This window comes from Parus major, chromosome 5 (assembly GCF_001522545.3).
Source record: "Parus major isolate Abel chromosome 5, Parus_major1.1, whole genome shotgun sequence".
NCBI classification, from domain to species: Eukaryota; Metazoa; Chordata; class Aves; order Passeriformes; family Paridae; genus Parus; species Parus major.
In genome coordinates, this window is record NC_031774.1 from 25638779 (window position 1) to 25653901 (window position 15123).

General features: G+C 38.0%; 1 protein-coding gene across 1 annotated transcript in view; it reads right to left on the bottom strand.

The window, feature by feature from the left end:
- LOC107206345 (cytosolic phospholipase A2 epsilon-like) overlaps positions 1 to 15123 on the bottom strand; it is a 32112-nt gene that overhangs the window by 11799 nt on the left and 5190 nt on the right. The window contains exons 3-10 of the mRNA XM_015632134.1: positions 13939 to 14011; positions 10145 to 10281; positions 9306 to 9437; positions 8657 to 8697; positions 2530 to 2572; positions 2011 to 2074; positions 520 to 662; positions 274 to 363 (exon numbers count right to left, since the gene is read on the bottom strand). Of these exons, the coding sequence (XP_015487620.1) occupies positions 274 to 363; positions 520 to 662; positions 2011 to 2074; positions 2530 to 2572; positions 8657 to 8697; positions 9306 to 9437; positions 10145 to 10281; positions 13939 to 14011 (723 nt within the window). The remainder of the gene's footprint in view (positions 1 to 273; positions 364 to 519; positions 663 to 2010; positions 2075 to 2529; positions 2573 to 8656; positions 8698 to 9305; positions 9438 to 10144; positions 10282 to 13938; positions 14012 to 15123) is intronic.

The following is a 15123-nucleotide window of genomic DNA, read 5'->3' on the forward strand; positions in this document are numbered from 1 at the left end:
GATGTGCATTTGACAGACTTTTTTGTTCCTTGAAACCACTTAATCCTAAGTGTGGGATAGAGGTTTGCAACAACTTTTGTATTATTAAAATTATTGTTAACACCTTCTTCCTTTAAAGTGAATATGGCAAACTTGAATTTTTTTAACGTTTCTAATGAATAGCTGTACAGTTTGATACAGTGTGTTTTTTTTAATACTTGGTAACTTTATTTCTAGCAGGACAACATTAAGCACATTTTAAAATGCGTATTTCAAAAGGTTCACAGCACTCACCTCTTCTAGTGTTATTTCCTTCTGCAGAGGGAGTGAATTCAGGGGGAAAGAAAGGACCCCAGATTTCTCTGTTTCATTTCCATCAGCCAGCTGAAAAAGTGTAAAAAGCAATTGAGTATAAACACATGAAGGTTTTATCATCTCTAGAACCGCTCCAGCAAGAAGGCTAGTTCAGTTTACTGGTTCTATTAATTTCTTATTCTAATTTCATTTGGGTTAATAATAACAGACAGAAGGAGAACTTACCTCTTCTGGTAATAGGATATCTAGTTTTGTCTGGTCATTTATGATGCAGTGGAATATGATTATATGAAGGCTGGGGCCAGAGTCCAGCAATATCTTCTGGCTTCCTTCATGGGATCCTTTCACTGTAAATGTAAGCTCTGGATCTAAACAGAGAGGCAAGGAACAAGCAGAATTTTAACTATTACAAGCAAACACACATAATTAATTAAAAAAATCCAACCTGCATCTATTCTGCATGCTTTTTGTTGAATTTTTCTTACACCACAATGACTATACAGACTTCAGGTGGCCAAAACAGACTGAAAACTGATTTAAAATATCTTGGTGAAGCTATATAAATAACCAATGTCCAGAGTTCACAAATTCGTAAAACATTATAGGCTGCTATTTGTTAGATGCTTTCCATGAATAAATTAAACCAAGATTTGGATTTAAAGGTGAGTCATTTTAAAGGCATTTTGGATTATTCATGTTGCATAAAAGTCACTCACTTGATGTCAGTCTGTTCTAGTTCATAGTATACGTTTTATAATATTAAGACTAACAGCCAAAAAATTCTATAAACCCAAAACTCAATCAGACTACTTGGCATGTGCTCCTCATGTCACCAAAACTGAAACAACCTAAAGGCTGTGTTTCTTTTATGCTTTTATGTTTACAGAGAAATCATATGCTGTTCTCCTGCAAGATCAGGGCCAAGAGACATATAATTTTAGGTCACTAACCTTTCTTCCCCATGTTACATCTCAGTCTGAAATTTCCTATAATGCAACTCAGTCATTGCTACCATTTTCTTCACAGAAGTCAATTTTCCATTCACAAATTAACTCAGAATCCAGAGTCATGAGTTTTTGAGATTTGCCCCAGGAGCAGCATTATACAAGCTACTGTTCATTTAAATCAACTTAAAAACTAGTGAAGAATCTTGCTGTATTTGTTAGAGCTATATTTTATAGACAAAGTACTGTTTTGGGGTTTCTATGGTAGCAGAAGACTTTCCTGCAATTTGTGAAGACCCCTTTCATACAACTTCACATTTAAACTTAGGTTTATTATTTTTATTAAGGAACCAAAAAAGGTCTCCTTCAGAACCCTAAATATGCACAAACTTTGTACATACTCAAGTCCAGATCAAACTTATGGGATAAGATTTCTACATATTAGGTATAAGATAATTTTAAAAGATCCCACTTAGAAAAACTTCTTTTGAACAAACAATAAACAAAGAGAACTAACCTCATTTTTCCAAGTTTCTCATTCTAGTACATGTGACTATTTTTGCATCTGTGTAAGATTTGCCTCATAACAAAACACTTGACAAACTTGAATTTTGACAGGTACAATCTTTTGGCAAGGTGGGGCATGGCAAAACTAAGTATTGTGACACAGATAGAGCAATACGCACAAACAGATTATTAATTTTTTTCAACATCTGTTATAATGACTGAATCAGAACACAAGAACAATAGGCTAATGAAGCAATAACCTCACTTGTGGATTGCTGCTTCAGCTTCCCTGTATCCACTCTAACCTCCAAACAGGAAACCTCACGTGCCTGCAGCAAGAGAGGATGAATGATGATTGAGAGAAGTGTAAATGTCATTGCAGGTGATTCATACTGCTCCCAACCAACCCCTCTGATTGATCAATGAGCAAGACAATTATTAGCTATTACTATGTCTTCAGATAACACAAGACCAATAGTGATATGGTATTTCTTTCCAAAACTGAAATAAAGAGGAACAACTCATGAACTCCTTGAACTTGGAGAGATAGTTAAGCAAAGAAGATGAGCCCTAGTCAAAATAATGAATGCATTAACATATGGGACTATTTTTATGAGCATTGTAACACTTTCTTCATTAACTCCTGATAGTTCTGAGCCTATAATTTATAAAAGAAAGTAGGTGGCAGTACTAGGTTTAGGACACAGGTCAAAGTTTCCAGAGTTAGAAACATGAACACTTGTTATTCAGACACAAGAAAGATCATAATAAGTATATATTTTACCACTAGTACTCCATTTGTAATAATGCCATCAGGGTAGTCCAGACTGAAAAAAAAAAAAAAAAGATAATGTCATGGGTGGGAAAACTCAAACAATATTTAAATCTATGGTTAACACATTATTTGTTACGTGACTTTTGACATTTCTGACTTTAACATTCTCACTCAAAAATACTTTAAAGCTTAAGATTAGATGATGAGCTGAGTTGCACTTTTTCCATCCACTCATGATAGAATATGAAGCTGGATTTCTACTCCTCTGGTCTTATACATTTGCTTTAGTAAACTATGCAGTAAATACTGGTATGAGACATTGATTTTGAGGACAGCTGCAATTGTTAAATCCATCTCGAGTCTTTGGAGTATTACAGTTTTACCCAGGTTTTTGTGCTTCAAAATCTAATACAACCATCTAGCTTTTCACAACTTACAAAAAAATTACTCTAATGGCAGGAGATATGGTACTTACCTCTGAAGTGAACTGCAAATCACACCTGAGATTATAATAAATGCAGATGTAAATTCATATGCCCCAAGAGCTCAGATTACTCCAAAGGGAATACATACATATGTAACCTTACAAGGAATGAGCACTGACTCCCCAACCTGCTGCAGAGTATGAGCTGTTTATTCAAACTTTGCAAGCCATGGATTACACATTCTGAGGTCTCATACAGTTCTGTAATTGATCCATGTATTTTATCTCAGCTGAAACTAAATAATGCAATTTCTTTAAAATTAGATGAATGACATTATTTTTGTACAATTAAAGTGAAAATTTACCACAACAATTAGATTTCAGTATAAACATACATGATAGCATTCACTCAAAATTGTAAAGCTCAAACAGTTTAAAGCTCTGTTTCCAAGTCAGTGTTTTCCTTTAAGAAAAAAATATGAATTGGTTAAATACACAGCAGAACATTCAGGAAAAACTTTCCATTATAGGAAAACATCAACAACAAAACTCAAGCAAACACCTCTGGTTAAAAAAAAAAAACGCAGTTATAAACTTTAAAATTCTGTAAATTTTTTTAAAATGTATTTCTAAAGAGTTCAAAGAACATTGGTCAGGAATTGGTAAAAATGTACTCAGTGTTTCCACCTGCATACAGGTAAATGGGTATAAGCACCACTCCAGTTTTGTTTCAGACACAAATTTTTGTACTCAGTTACTATTTTGTGGTCAAATAGTTATAACATTACATGACATATAGTGTCACCATCCTCAATTATTTCATTAAAAAATTAAGGAACCAAGAAACAGCATGGTAGATATCAGAAGACCTCAGCCTGCATAGCCTGGTGAAATGAAAGTGCAAAGACAGGTAAAGATATCTCTTCATGGAGGTAAACATCCAGTAAAGTGTTGCATTGTTTGAGTTGCTGGTATCAGCAAATTATAAAGTTAGGTGGAAAGTTAGAAGGTCCATGACCTTCAAACAGGGTGGGAGAACCTGCATTGTTGTAGAGAACAGAGCAGAGCTTGGAAGGCTCCTGGGAAGAACCAGGACACCTCAGTCATGAAGGACCAATGGCTGAGTGTTGCTATTGGGTTGTCACCTCTGCTGCATCACTGTAAGGAAGCCCAGCTCCTGTCATTTGTTAAGTTACTCCCCATGCTGCTCTTCTAATTTTTATATCCCAAATTTCAAGGCTTCTGGCTAGTCACAGCATAAAACAGATGCTTTAATTTTTAATTTTTTTTTTAACTTGGTGGTTAGAAAAAATATCTTTGTTTTTAGAAGAGCAAGAGCACTCATCTTTCTCTGAGGCTTAGAAAATCAGCTGTGGCTAGAAACATAGCTGAGCTGGGTGCAGGAGAGCTCAGTTTGGCAGGTACCTTTGAACATTTTGCCTAGCTTTGGAGCACTGAATAATTTCCAGTAGCTGGATTAGCTGGTAATTTCCCTGACAGCCAACCTGCTATTAGACAGCTCTCATCACACAGAGTAATGCTCCTCTTCTGTTCTCCATCACAATTTGTGATTTGTGGGGGTTTTTTATTGCAGACATCAGTTTTACTAGGAGAATTGGGAGTATATTATGGCCTGCTACTATATAATATATTATATAGTAGTAGGGAAAGACAAAAACAGAGACTCTGGGAATCCTTTCTCACTAGAAGTCTGTTGAAGGAATGCCTAAGGCTGCAGTGCACTCTATGAACCCAGGGATCATTTCCCAACACCTGGTATACATCAAACTTCTGCCTTCTCCTTTTTGGATTACGCCTGACTTATAATGAATGAAATGGGAAATTTTGAGTAGGAACACACAGATTCTTATATTGCAGCTCTCATTGAGAACAGGTTACTGTGCTCCATTTCACCAGAGAATCTGGATTTTTTGATATCTATTTACAAAATTTGAATTTCTTCATGTCAGATCTAGCTTTCCCTTCCTTTTGTAGCCTCCATAATAATGCAGGCTACTTTTCTGAGCTTTCTGACAACCCAAGAGAAGCACGGGGGATGGCACTGTTTCACTAAAGAAAGCTGTATTCACCTAAAATGTTCTTTCTTAACTTAAAACTTTTGCCTTCAGTGCTCCTTCACACATAAATACAAACAGTAGATTTGACCCCCAGTTGATGGAGACTCAGTCTGAGGGTTTCTCAGCAGTGCCCAATCCAAATGATTGGCATGATCTGCTGGTTCCCCCTTCGCATTAGGAGGATCTCTCAAAATAACACAGCAGAACTACAAAGAAAGAAAAAAAAATACTTTAATTTTCTAAAAATTCTGCTTTTGCCGTATTCCAATAATAATTTAGCTTTTATACAGATTTTTGTACACCTATTTACATTTATTTGTGTTAATTGGGCTTTGTTTTAAATATAGTCTTTCACATTTGAAAACAAAAAAATGGGAGAGGGAGTGGAGATGAAAAGCTGTGTAAGAGTGGTCCTTCATTCATCTAAGAGTTGTTAGAGATGCACTTCCTCAGCTTGAGACATCTGAAAGATAAAAAGAGGCCAAAAGGAAGGTCAGGAGGTGCAGCAAATATCCCGGGGCTCTTAGACCTCTCCTTGGAAACTCAAATCACCTTGCAGTTTAGCAGAAGCCCCTTTGTGGCCCCTCAGTGTCAGGTGTGGGCTTCAGTAGAAGTCGGAGGGGAGGGGGATGTTGAGTGAGCGCAGCCACCTGGTCCAGCGGGACCCCGTCCCTGTAGCAACACGGATGGGCTCGTTCTGATGCTGGACCCTGCCAGTGGAGACACGGGAGGAAGCCCAGGTTACCGCTGACAATCCCCAGAAAACAGCACACAAAGCACTAAAGCACGTGAACCGGCAGCCTGTGTACAAAGGCCTTACCTTTTCTGTCACTGCTGCCCAAGCGCAGCAGCTCTCACGCCAGCTGGGCTCGTGTTATGGGCCCAGAAAACATTGGGCAGGCATTTGCAATCCCTTGGCTCAGTTCCTGATGAAAAGGCACTTGGAGGAAGGAGCAATGCTTCCTCTCTGTGTTGTTAGGACCCAAGATCTGGCCCTCAGTGCCTGCCACTGCAGCAGAGAGGTGAGCATTTGCTGGTACTGCAGCAGTGGTGTAAGGGTGAGGCAAAACTAGAGAGGGTATTCATCTTGCTGTTGGTGGAAACCCACTACCAAAATGAATCTTTTCTTCCATTTTAAATAAAATATAACAGGAATGGATGCAGGAACAAATTTCGTACAGCCCTCCAATGTGAGGTGAGGTAATTTTTATAATGTTCGTTTTGCTAAAAGTAACATAAAACACAACCTTTGCCGTGAGGTTATAGACAAATAAAAATAGGAGTGTCAAAGCCACTATCATAGGTGCAACCCAGGAAACATTCTTGGCCTGGGGTTACACTTCATGTGTGGTATTATTCATCTGAAATGCTGGAAAGAAAGAACAAGCTAATGTAATAAATCTTGCAATTAGTAAAATCTAGAATGAAGATGGGGAAGAAATTTAAAACTGTGGATAAAGAACATCAAGGAAAATTGCTGGTGGGAATAATTATTCATTTCAGAAATAAATTACTGTATCACCCCCCCAAAAAGTATGTTATCATTGTTCCCATCACTATGCAGGATTTCTAGAAACTATCCCACATGCTTAGCTGTATTCCTTGTTATCAGAGGGCTCTCTCCCTCTGAAAATTATCTCTAATCTCTGTCAACACTTCTCCCCATCCAGCATTGCCAAGAAATCTTGCCTAAACCTGCTGAGCTCGTTCAACATAGAAGAGGTTTGTTTGGGTCCATAGCTTTCTGGTGACCCATCTCAACTACTTCACTTCAGTTGTTCAGACCTTTCCAGTGCTCTCTAGTTTATCTATGCAATCCATTGTCTACAATTTTAGTGGACAAATCCTTTCATTAATTACTCCTGACATCACACATTCTAAAGTGAAGGGAAAAAAACATCCTCTCAATATCCTAACAAGACCACAATATTTAACCAACTCAGATGTACTTAGACCTTTGCTCCAGGCTCAGGTGATGGGCAGAAGAGCATTGACCACCAACAAATGCAAGAAATGTGAATGAGGGATAGTAGAGGAAAGGTCTATCTGCCTTCCAACAGGAAGCCCGTTTTCTCAGTCCTACTGTGAGCTCACAGGGACATTCCCTCATTTATAATGCAGCACCTTCTTGCCTTTTCATGTGGAGTTCTTCAGGCCATAACTATTACATTGGTGACTCAGGAACCACACTATGAATGAAAAATAGTAGATCAGATGCCTTCTTGCTGGAGCACCTGAGCCATGACTGTCATGCTTTTTAAAACCTCTCCCTTGAGACTGTAAAGGATTCTTTTTATTGGTACAGTTCCAACCATCATCTTCCAACCAGTAGAATTCCTACTCAGGCACCACTTGCAAAGACTGTCCCATTTCTGACTTTATTGAATACAACTCCAGGAAAAGACAATTGGCTACAAGGTCAGACAGAAGAGTCTGGCACAGAGCTGATGGCACACATGCTCCAAGACAAGTTCCAACCTCTGCTCCCATACACAAACCCACTTGTGCACAACATCCAAGCCAGAGATCCTGCTTGGATGTCCCTCATTAAAGACTGGATTATCAAGAGTATGATTCTCTGTACCAATGCCATGAGCCAGCCTGTAACTTGCAAAAGAAGGAGGACCCTAGACAGGATATTTGTGATGCCTACTGGAGCTTCCCCATTGCCATTACTGATGTTGTGACACTCCTGAGATGTGACAGGCACCATTTGTCCTGATGCTTCTGGGCCTTTTGCCAGTTCTGGTGCAGAGTAAACAACAAACAATCCACCCTGGTGAGTCTCTATGAGTTGTAATAAGAGATTTTGAGACTCTTTCAGCTCTGATAGCTTTTTTGTGCATGAACACCAAGATCTTTCCTTCTCCATTCTTAACACTGAGCTACTGTCCTTTCACCAGCAAGTTCTCATTTCCTCTGCTATCAGGAATCCTAAGTGCCCACCCATGTATTATCCTGCTAGGCCTCCTGAAGTGCCCCAAATGCCTTGGGAAGGTTCCAGCAGTACCATCTAAGAGGAGTACCTTCTCTAAATACATCCTCTAAACAGTAAAACTCCACCAACAGCTTTCAAGCCTGCCAAGTGAAGCTACTGCTGCTCCTCCAGCTTTCCTGGTTCCTCAGTTCCTCAGACTCCCACAGTGGTCTTTGGACCTTACTTTATGGAGAATACTTGGTTTCTTTCTCCACCACAGCTCCCTATGTGTAGCCAGATGAATTGAATAGATCAACTTATGGAAGTGCATTTTATCATCTTGTGGATTTGAAAAACCAGATTCTCCAAGAAGGGGGTAATTAAGTCATTCAGGCTTGGCACTCCTTCTAAACTTCCTGAATATTGTCATTGTCCTCATACTTCCTTGTGCATCTCATTGACTCAGTGAGAAAAAAAGAGAGCAAGACTGGTGCCAAGAGGCAGAATTCAAACAGGGGGAAAAAAAATCACATTTCAGATATTTGAAATATAAAAGTATGTATTCTAAAATTCCATTTTACTAGACTTGAATGAAAACATCTAGACACTTCTTTTAGAGACTGCAGGTTTAAGAAGCACTATCACATATGAACCAGCTTTTCAGACTGTTTTTATACTGAATATAACACTTAATTAAGAATTTAGGACTCTACTCACGTGTTCTGCAATGTGAACTCCACCTCCAGCTCCTCACGTGCCTGAAGAGAGGAGATGAAAAAAAGAAAGACTGATTACTTATTTTTCTTCACAACTTGCATCATATTAGTTACATATAATTTTTTAAATATGCATTTAGAATAGAACTTGGGATAATTCCAAGAATATAAGAAAAAACATAGTGTTGACTGAAGATATAGAATTTTAAGATATTGAAAAAGCAGTTGCTAAAATGAGGTTTTTTTAATCTAAATGCTTTATGAGCATCTCTGCCTTCTTATAAACTACTATTCTGCTAAAACAGCTTTTTGTTTGGATTTTAATTCTCAACACAAAAAGAATTAACCTCTTTAACACCATTACAGTTAAAAGGAGCTGAAAATTCAGAATTTACACCAAGAGCCAACAAGCACCCCAGAAATATTCAGAATGAGGACTGGATAACCAGTTCTATCTAGTTCCATCCTATATTTTTAGCACAGATATTTGTTGTAAACAAAAGTTAGCAAAAAGATCTCATTAAAGTCTTTCTTAGAACAGCAGCAAGATACAGTTTAGATAGATGTTTCCTACAATGAAACACTGTAAAAAGACCTGTAGAGATGGAAGGAGAGAATTTACTTTTGTTTTCACCAATTCCACTGCTCACCTGTGGATTCAGCTGGAACTTCACACGGACAGTACGTCCTACAGTGAGTTTATCTATGTCAAAGAGAACTGTGCAGAGTTCATCATCCCTGGTGATTGTGTCTTCATCACAGACTTTCAGCTCCAGCACGTTCTGCACAAAGAGGTTAAGAGTATGATGGAGTTACTACTATATTTAAGAGCTCCATAAGCCAGGAAATTCTCATAGCTAGGTTTTCTTTCCTTGCTCCTCCAGTTTTATGGGAAGGAGGAAAAAGGAGAAAATGAAAGAGAAAAAAGAAAGAGACTTGGGTCCATTGAATGTCACATTACTGACAACTCTTCATACAAAAAAGATCCAAGCTTGTTTGGCTTCCCCAAGCAGTCAAGACAAACGAGTCATGCAGAACATTCATGAATTTGTGATAAATAACTGCATTAAATATTTCTACATTTATTTTATGGCCCTTGGTTCTAAGTCTATAAAACAGTCACAGGTACATAAAGATGGTTTAAAGGATTTTCACAATATCCAGAACTGAGTGATTTTGTTATTATTTTTATGTGATTTTTTGCTTAGGTTTTGCTTGTATATGTCAAGACTGGGGACAAGATAGTAAGGCTGCATTCTGAAGGACAATTAATTCCTTATTATTGCAGTATAGTAAATGTCTGAATAACAAATAAGTGGAATAGAACACTAAGGAGGATGTGGGAAACAGGTGGTTTTTTTCTTGAGGAACCTCTAACATCTTCTGTGTTTGGAGCTAGCTATATATTTATTGTTTTACTACAGTAAAACAATGTAATCTAATGACTATCTGCAGACATGAAATGGTGAAAAGGATTGATGTTGGTTACCTTGACACGGCGGTCAATCTTGTAGCAGAAAGCTTCATTCCAAACGGGGTTTTTGCTGTTCCTGATGGTCCTGGTCCGAACCTTCTCCGCCGAGGCAGTAGGCAGCCACAGCGTCACGTAGCAATCTGAAAGCGTGACTGTACAGGGAGAAGATGAGCACAGTTAAAATGTAACCAGAGAAAGAATTACTGCACAGTTCCCATTTAACCCTAATCAGACAAAGATAGCACAGTTGGGGCTTTCTTCCTAAAATATGCAGGATTAGGAGTAAATAATGTAATGAAGCACTAACAGACAAAAAGACATCCTCACACATTTGCAACTCCCACTTCCACCTTTTCACTCTTTGTCAGATATACTTTTTTTTTTAATGTTACTTTATATTTGAAATTGTGCTGTCTTCCACATACAGTACATGTTGCATTTAGCTTTATTTCATGATTATCCAAATGGCTGGGACAGGCAACACACCTCACAACCTTCAATCTGGGCTATAGAGAGGCTTGCTTTCTATAATAATTTTTCCCCAGATTTGGCACCTCAGCTTAATTAAAGCCCTTATTAAAGGGCTGGCTTAACTGAAGGACAGATTTTTATTTTTTTTTTGATGAAAGGTGTTCTTCTGTCAAGGCTGAAAAATTTGATTTCTTTATCACAAAGCATTATGTGCCTATTCCTTATTCATTCATATATTTGACAAAGTTTTTAGAAGTTGTATGCTTCTTTTTTCTTTTTCTGAAAACTGAGTTAGTTTCATCACCATAATTAAATTACTGTGTGTACAATTCCTTCATACTGCTCTGTCTGCAGACTGAGAAGATGCTGCCACCACTCCTGTTTGGGAAGGAAGCCACAAGTGCCAATGAAGACACCAGCTTCTGAGTCCACAAGCTTGGAGGGAGAACTCCAGGAGTGAGACTTCACAGAAGCATGATGCAGAAAGCACTGATGGCCTTTCTCTCACAGCTGCAATGCAATCTCCCTGTTTCACGTTAGCAGTGCTCAGCCAGTCACCTGGTTCTTACAGCAAACTTGTGAGTCAGAGGAGGCCAAATAACTCAGCTCATAGTCAATCCCAGCATCATGCTCAAAACGTGTAACAGTGTTATTACATCATATTAAAAACAATTACTTCATGTATTTCCTCTTTATCCTTCCATAGCAATCACAGATTTGGGTTTTCCAACAAGCCAATCTGTGCCTTTATGGTGTAGTTAACCACGCTATCACAGTCAGCAAAATCTGGATTATGACTGGGAAGGAAGGCATTTTCAGAAAGAGACCTAGGTCACACCTGATCAGAAGACTGTGACTGATCAGTTGTTCAGCAGAGGCACAAATGTAAGCAATGCAAATGGCTAATGATGATTAAATGCTACAGTTTCTATTTTCAGAGGATGAGACACTCTGATTACTTCACAGAAGCGATATAAGGATTACACAAATAAGTACACTGAGAAAACTTGGATTTCTTGGAACTGTTCAAAACCATCCTCCACCCCAGAAAGAGCTTTGACCAACCTGAACTAGTGGAAGGTATCCCTGCTCATGGCAGGGGGGTTGTTTTAAGGTCCCTTCCAACCCAAACCATTCTATGATGATTCTATGCTTTGCCCAAGACCCCATAATGCAGTCAATGTCAGGGTCCAAAACATAGTCTAGATTTTCAGGCCTCTACTCAAATCTATTACAATTATCTTGTTCCGAAGCATCATTAGAGAGAAATACTTTTAAAGCATTTTTATTTTTCACTAGTAAAGTAAATAGCAGCATGAGAGTCAATGAAGAAGAAATGTTCTCTTCAATAAATAAACAACAAACACTTCAATAATGAGAAAAATAAATGGAAGAGAAATAAATAGTCATAGGGAACACCAAGATTTAATCATTAAAATTGGAAAGCTAAAGTGGAGGAAATAAATGCTGATAATTGTAACAAGCATCATAGTTTTACCATTAGAAACAGGTAGAAAAGGGACATTTTCCCACAGTTGAAAATACTGAGGTTTCAAGGAAAACTAGCTGAAATATTTGCCTTTTTGATGCCTCAGAAAAAGTAAATACTGCCTGAAGTAGCCTTCCCACAACAGACATAGAAATGAACAGGTTTTTTACAATAATATTAATTTCTTCAGACAATGAATTTTCTGTTAAGAAAATACTCTTGCTGAAAATCTTACAAATCTCTCTGCCAGATATATTTTAAACAAGTGATTGGGAGGCCCAAGTCTTGAATTTGGGGCATCTCAAGGGGATCAAGACATGATATTCATCTGCTCTTGAGACCAGAACACCAAGTAAGAAAGCCACATGGTGTGGCAGACATACCAACAGGTTTGGCCAAAAAAGAACCTCGAGATTCACTGTGATAAGGAGTGACTGTGAGCAAGCTGCCCTGAGAAGGACAGCCACAAGGAAATGAAACACAAGCAGGCAGTACAGATGTACAGGAATACAGAAATGCACACTCAATTGTTCATGTGGGTTTGTAGATGCAATTGCAGTGGCCTAGTCAAATCACATATCTGGTTGGTGCAAAACACCATTTAGGCATTTTAAAATTTGGATTTTGATAAATAAAAAGCTGTGTACAGCTATCAGCTCATGGAATGTGGCTTCTGTACATAAAAATAGAATTTTAAGAAGCTCCTAACTTTATACCTTAAGAGGTGTTCTCATAAATGAAAGGAAAAAGAGAAATAAGCAGTAATACATGTAATGTAATACAGTAGTGTTACATTGTGGAAGACACTTAATTAACCCAGAATACCACATGTAAGTGCAGCAGAGATTTCTTCCCTGATAGTAATCAGTCATTGAAAAATACTGTTGCTAAGCTCAACCTCCATGTGATCTAACCACACCCCTCCTGCCAGAAACCACCAAATCCAACCTCTGGTAAGTTTTCCCTCTACTCTTGACCCATCACACAAAATAAAATCTCAAAATATAGATTACATTAACTAAAATTTACGTATGAACTTTGATGTGCTGCATGACATTCTGAGCATGCCAAAAGAAAATTGATTTTGAGCCATGTTCAGCAAGATTTTGGGAAACATAGTGTGGACTTTTTCCTCTTTGTTTTATATCTTTTAGATTTATTCATGTGGTCTTTAGACTTGAATATTTTTATTCTCTTTGTCTTTATTTCACCTTTTTCTTTTGAAGTCTCTGCTCTAGATATCGTTTTTTCACTTCCCCTCACTAAAACTTCTGTTAAGCGCTCAGAGTATTACTCTGTTAATTTTGTTCCCCAATTTTTAAACAGCTCCATTCTGTAGGTTAAATACATTCCAAGACACTGGATTTTATCACCACTTCCTGCATATGTACAAATTCTGCAGAAGTCATAGAATGTTTTTGTTTGTACTTCTGTTGTTTTCATAGGCTTTCCTGCTATTGTTGATTTTAGGTCTGCATTACCAGTTCTCTCCTTTCTTCCATCAAGAAATTCAGTGGGAAATACACTTACTTAAAAATACCACAAGAACTTTCACTGTATACAGAGCAGACCTCAGATTAGCAGCTAAGTCTGATGTCAGAAGGATAGGAAATATATCTCAGACAGTAAGATACCAAAAAATAAAACATAAAATGCATCACTTTGCTTGAGTTAGTCTTTTTAAAGTTAAGAGGAGAAAGCAGTGCTCCAGTATTAAAATAAAAATTAATCTTTGCTAATTTACAGCAATGTGTGTTTTTACTCCTATACAATTTGAGAACAATAACATTGTCCAAATATTTTCTTTTAAAAGTTATAAGGACTATCCAACAACAGCAGAAGTACTCACGCAAGTCTGCCTTCCGGGCATTCCTCACTCTCAGTATTTTTACAGTGAGCAAGTTGAAAGGAGATACTGGTGCCTGCACAAAAATTCAGAGAATGAAAAAAGAAAAAAAGAAGATGATATTATTATTATTATTATAGTCTGTAGTCACAGATTACTGTAACCCTGAAGTTCTAAGGATGTAGGTAGAACAAGGTTTTCAAGGTAGAGACAATACAATTCATCAAACCAAGTGGAGCAGTCAAAAATCTGTACAATTTTTTGGCACAGACCTCTCTTCAGGCCTGAAATAGAAGCAACATATTTCAAAATCATTTGAGCTTAGAACAGGTGCCAAGAGTTTGATTTGATAAAGATCACATCTTCCTATCATTGCTCCCTTATTATCACAATAAACAGCCTTAGAGCACATGTGTGGGTGTCCTTGCCTCTTACACACCAGTGCCTGCAGTGGAACAGATTGTCTCTGGGACACCAAATACTGTCACAGCAGCTGTGAAAGTACAGCTGTCTACCATGCATCAGCACAAACTTCTGCACATAGCCAAAAATAAAAATGCAGCTGACAGTGATGAGATACTTCTCTTGAAGACCCTGGTGGACCTCTGATCTTCAGCTCAGATCCCCAACAGAAAGCTGCAAAAATCATTCCAGAGCTGATCTTGGGAATTAACTCACAACTCCACTAGATATCAGAAACCTTGAGCTCAGAGATATTCAGGTTATAATAACTCATAACCTCCATGGCTCATACTAATGAACCTTCATATTCCCCAGGCTATAAGTTAACCCTTTCTCCCTTGAGATAACTGCATAACTTCTTACTCTCTCTCACATACTAATAGCTCCTCTTCCATATATAAAGTCTTTCATTTAAAAACCAATATATGTACAGATACCATTTCTCTCGACTTGCTCAATTCGATATTTAGCTTTCCACTTACTGATTCTGTTTTAGAACAGAAACAGGTTTTATTGTGCCCAAAACTTTTTCTAATCTTTCTATCTGTACCAGTTGATAAGAACAAGGTAATAATACAGACTGGGGAAGAAAATACCAGAAAGCGATGCCACAGGAAAGGGACCCAGAGTTCCTGGTCTGTGGCAAGTTGGACATGAGCCCACAGTGCCCTGGCAGCCAGGAGGGCCACTCGTGTCCTGGGGGACATCAGGCACATCATCACCAGC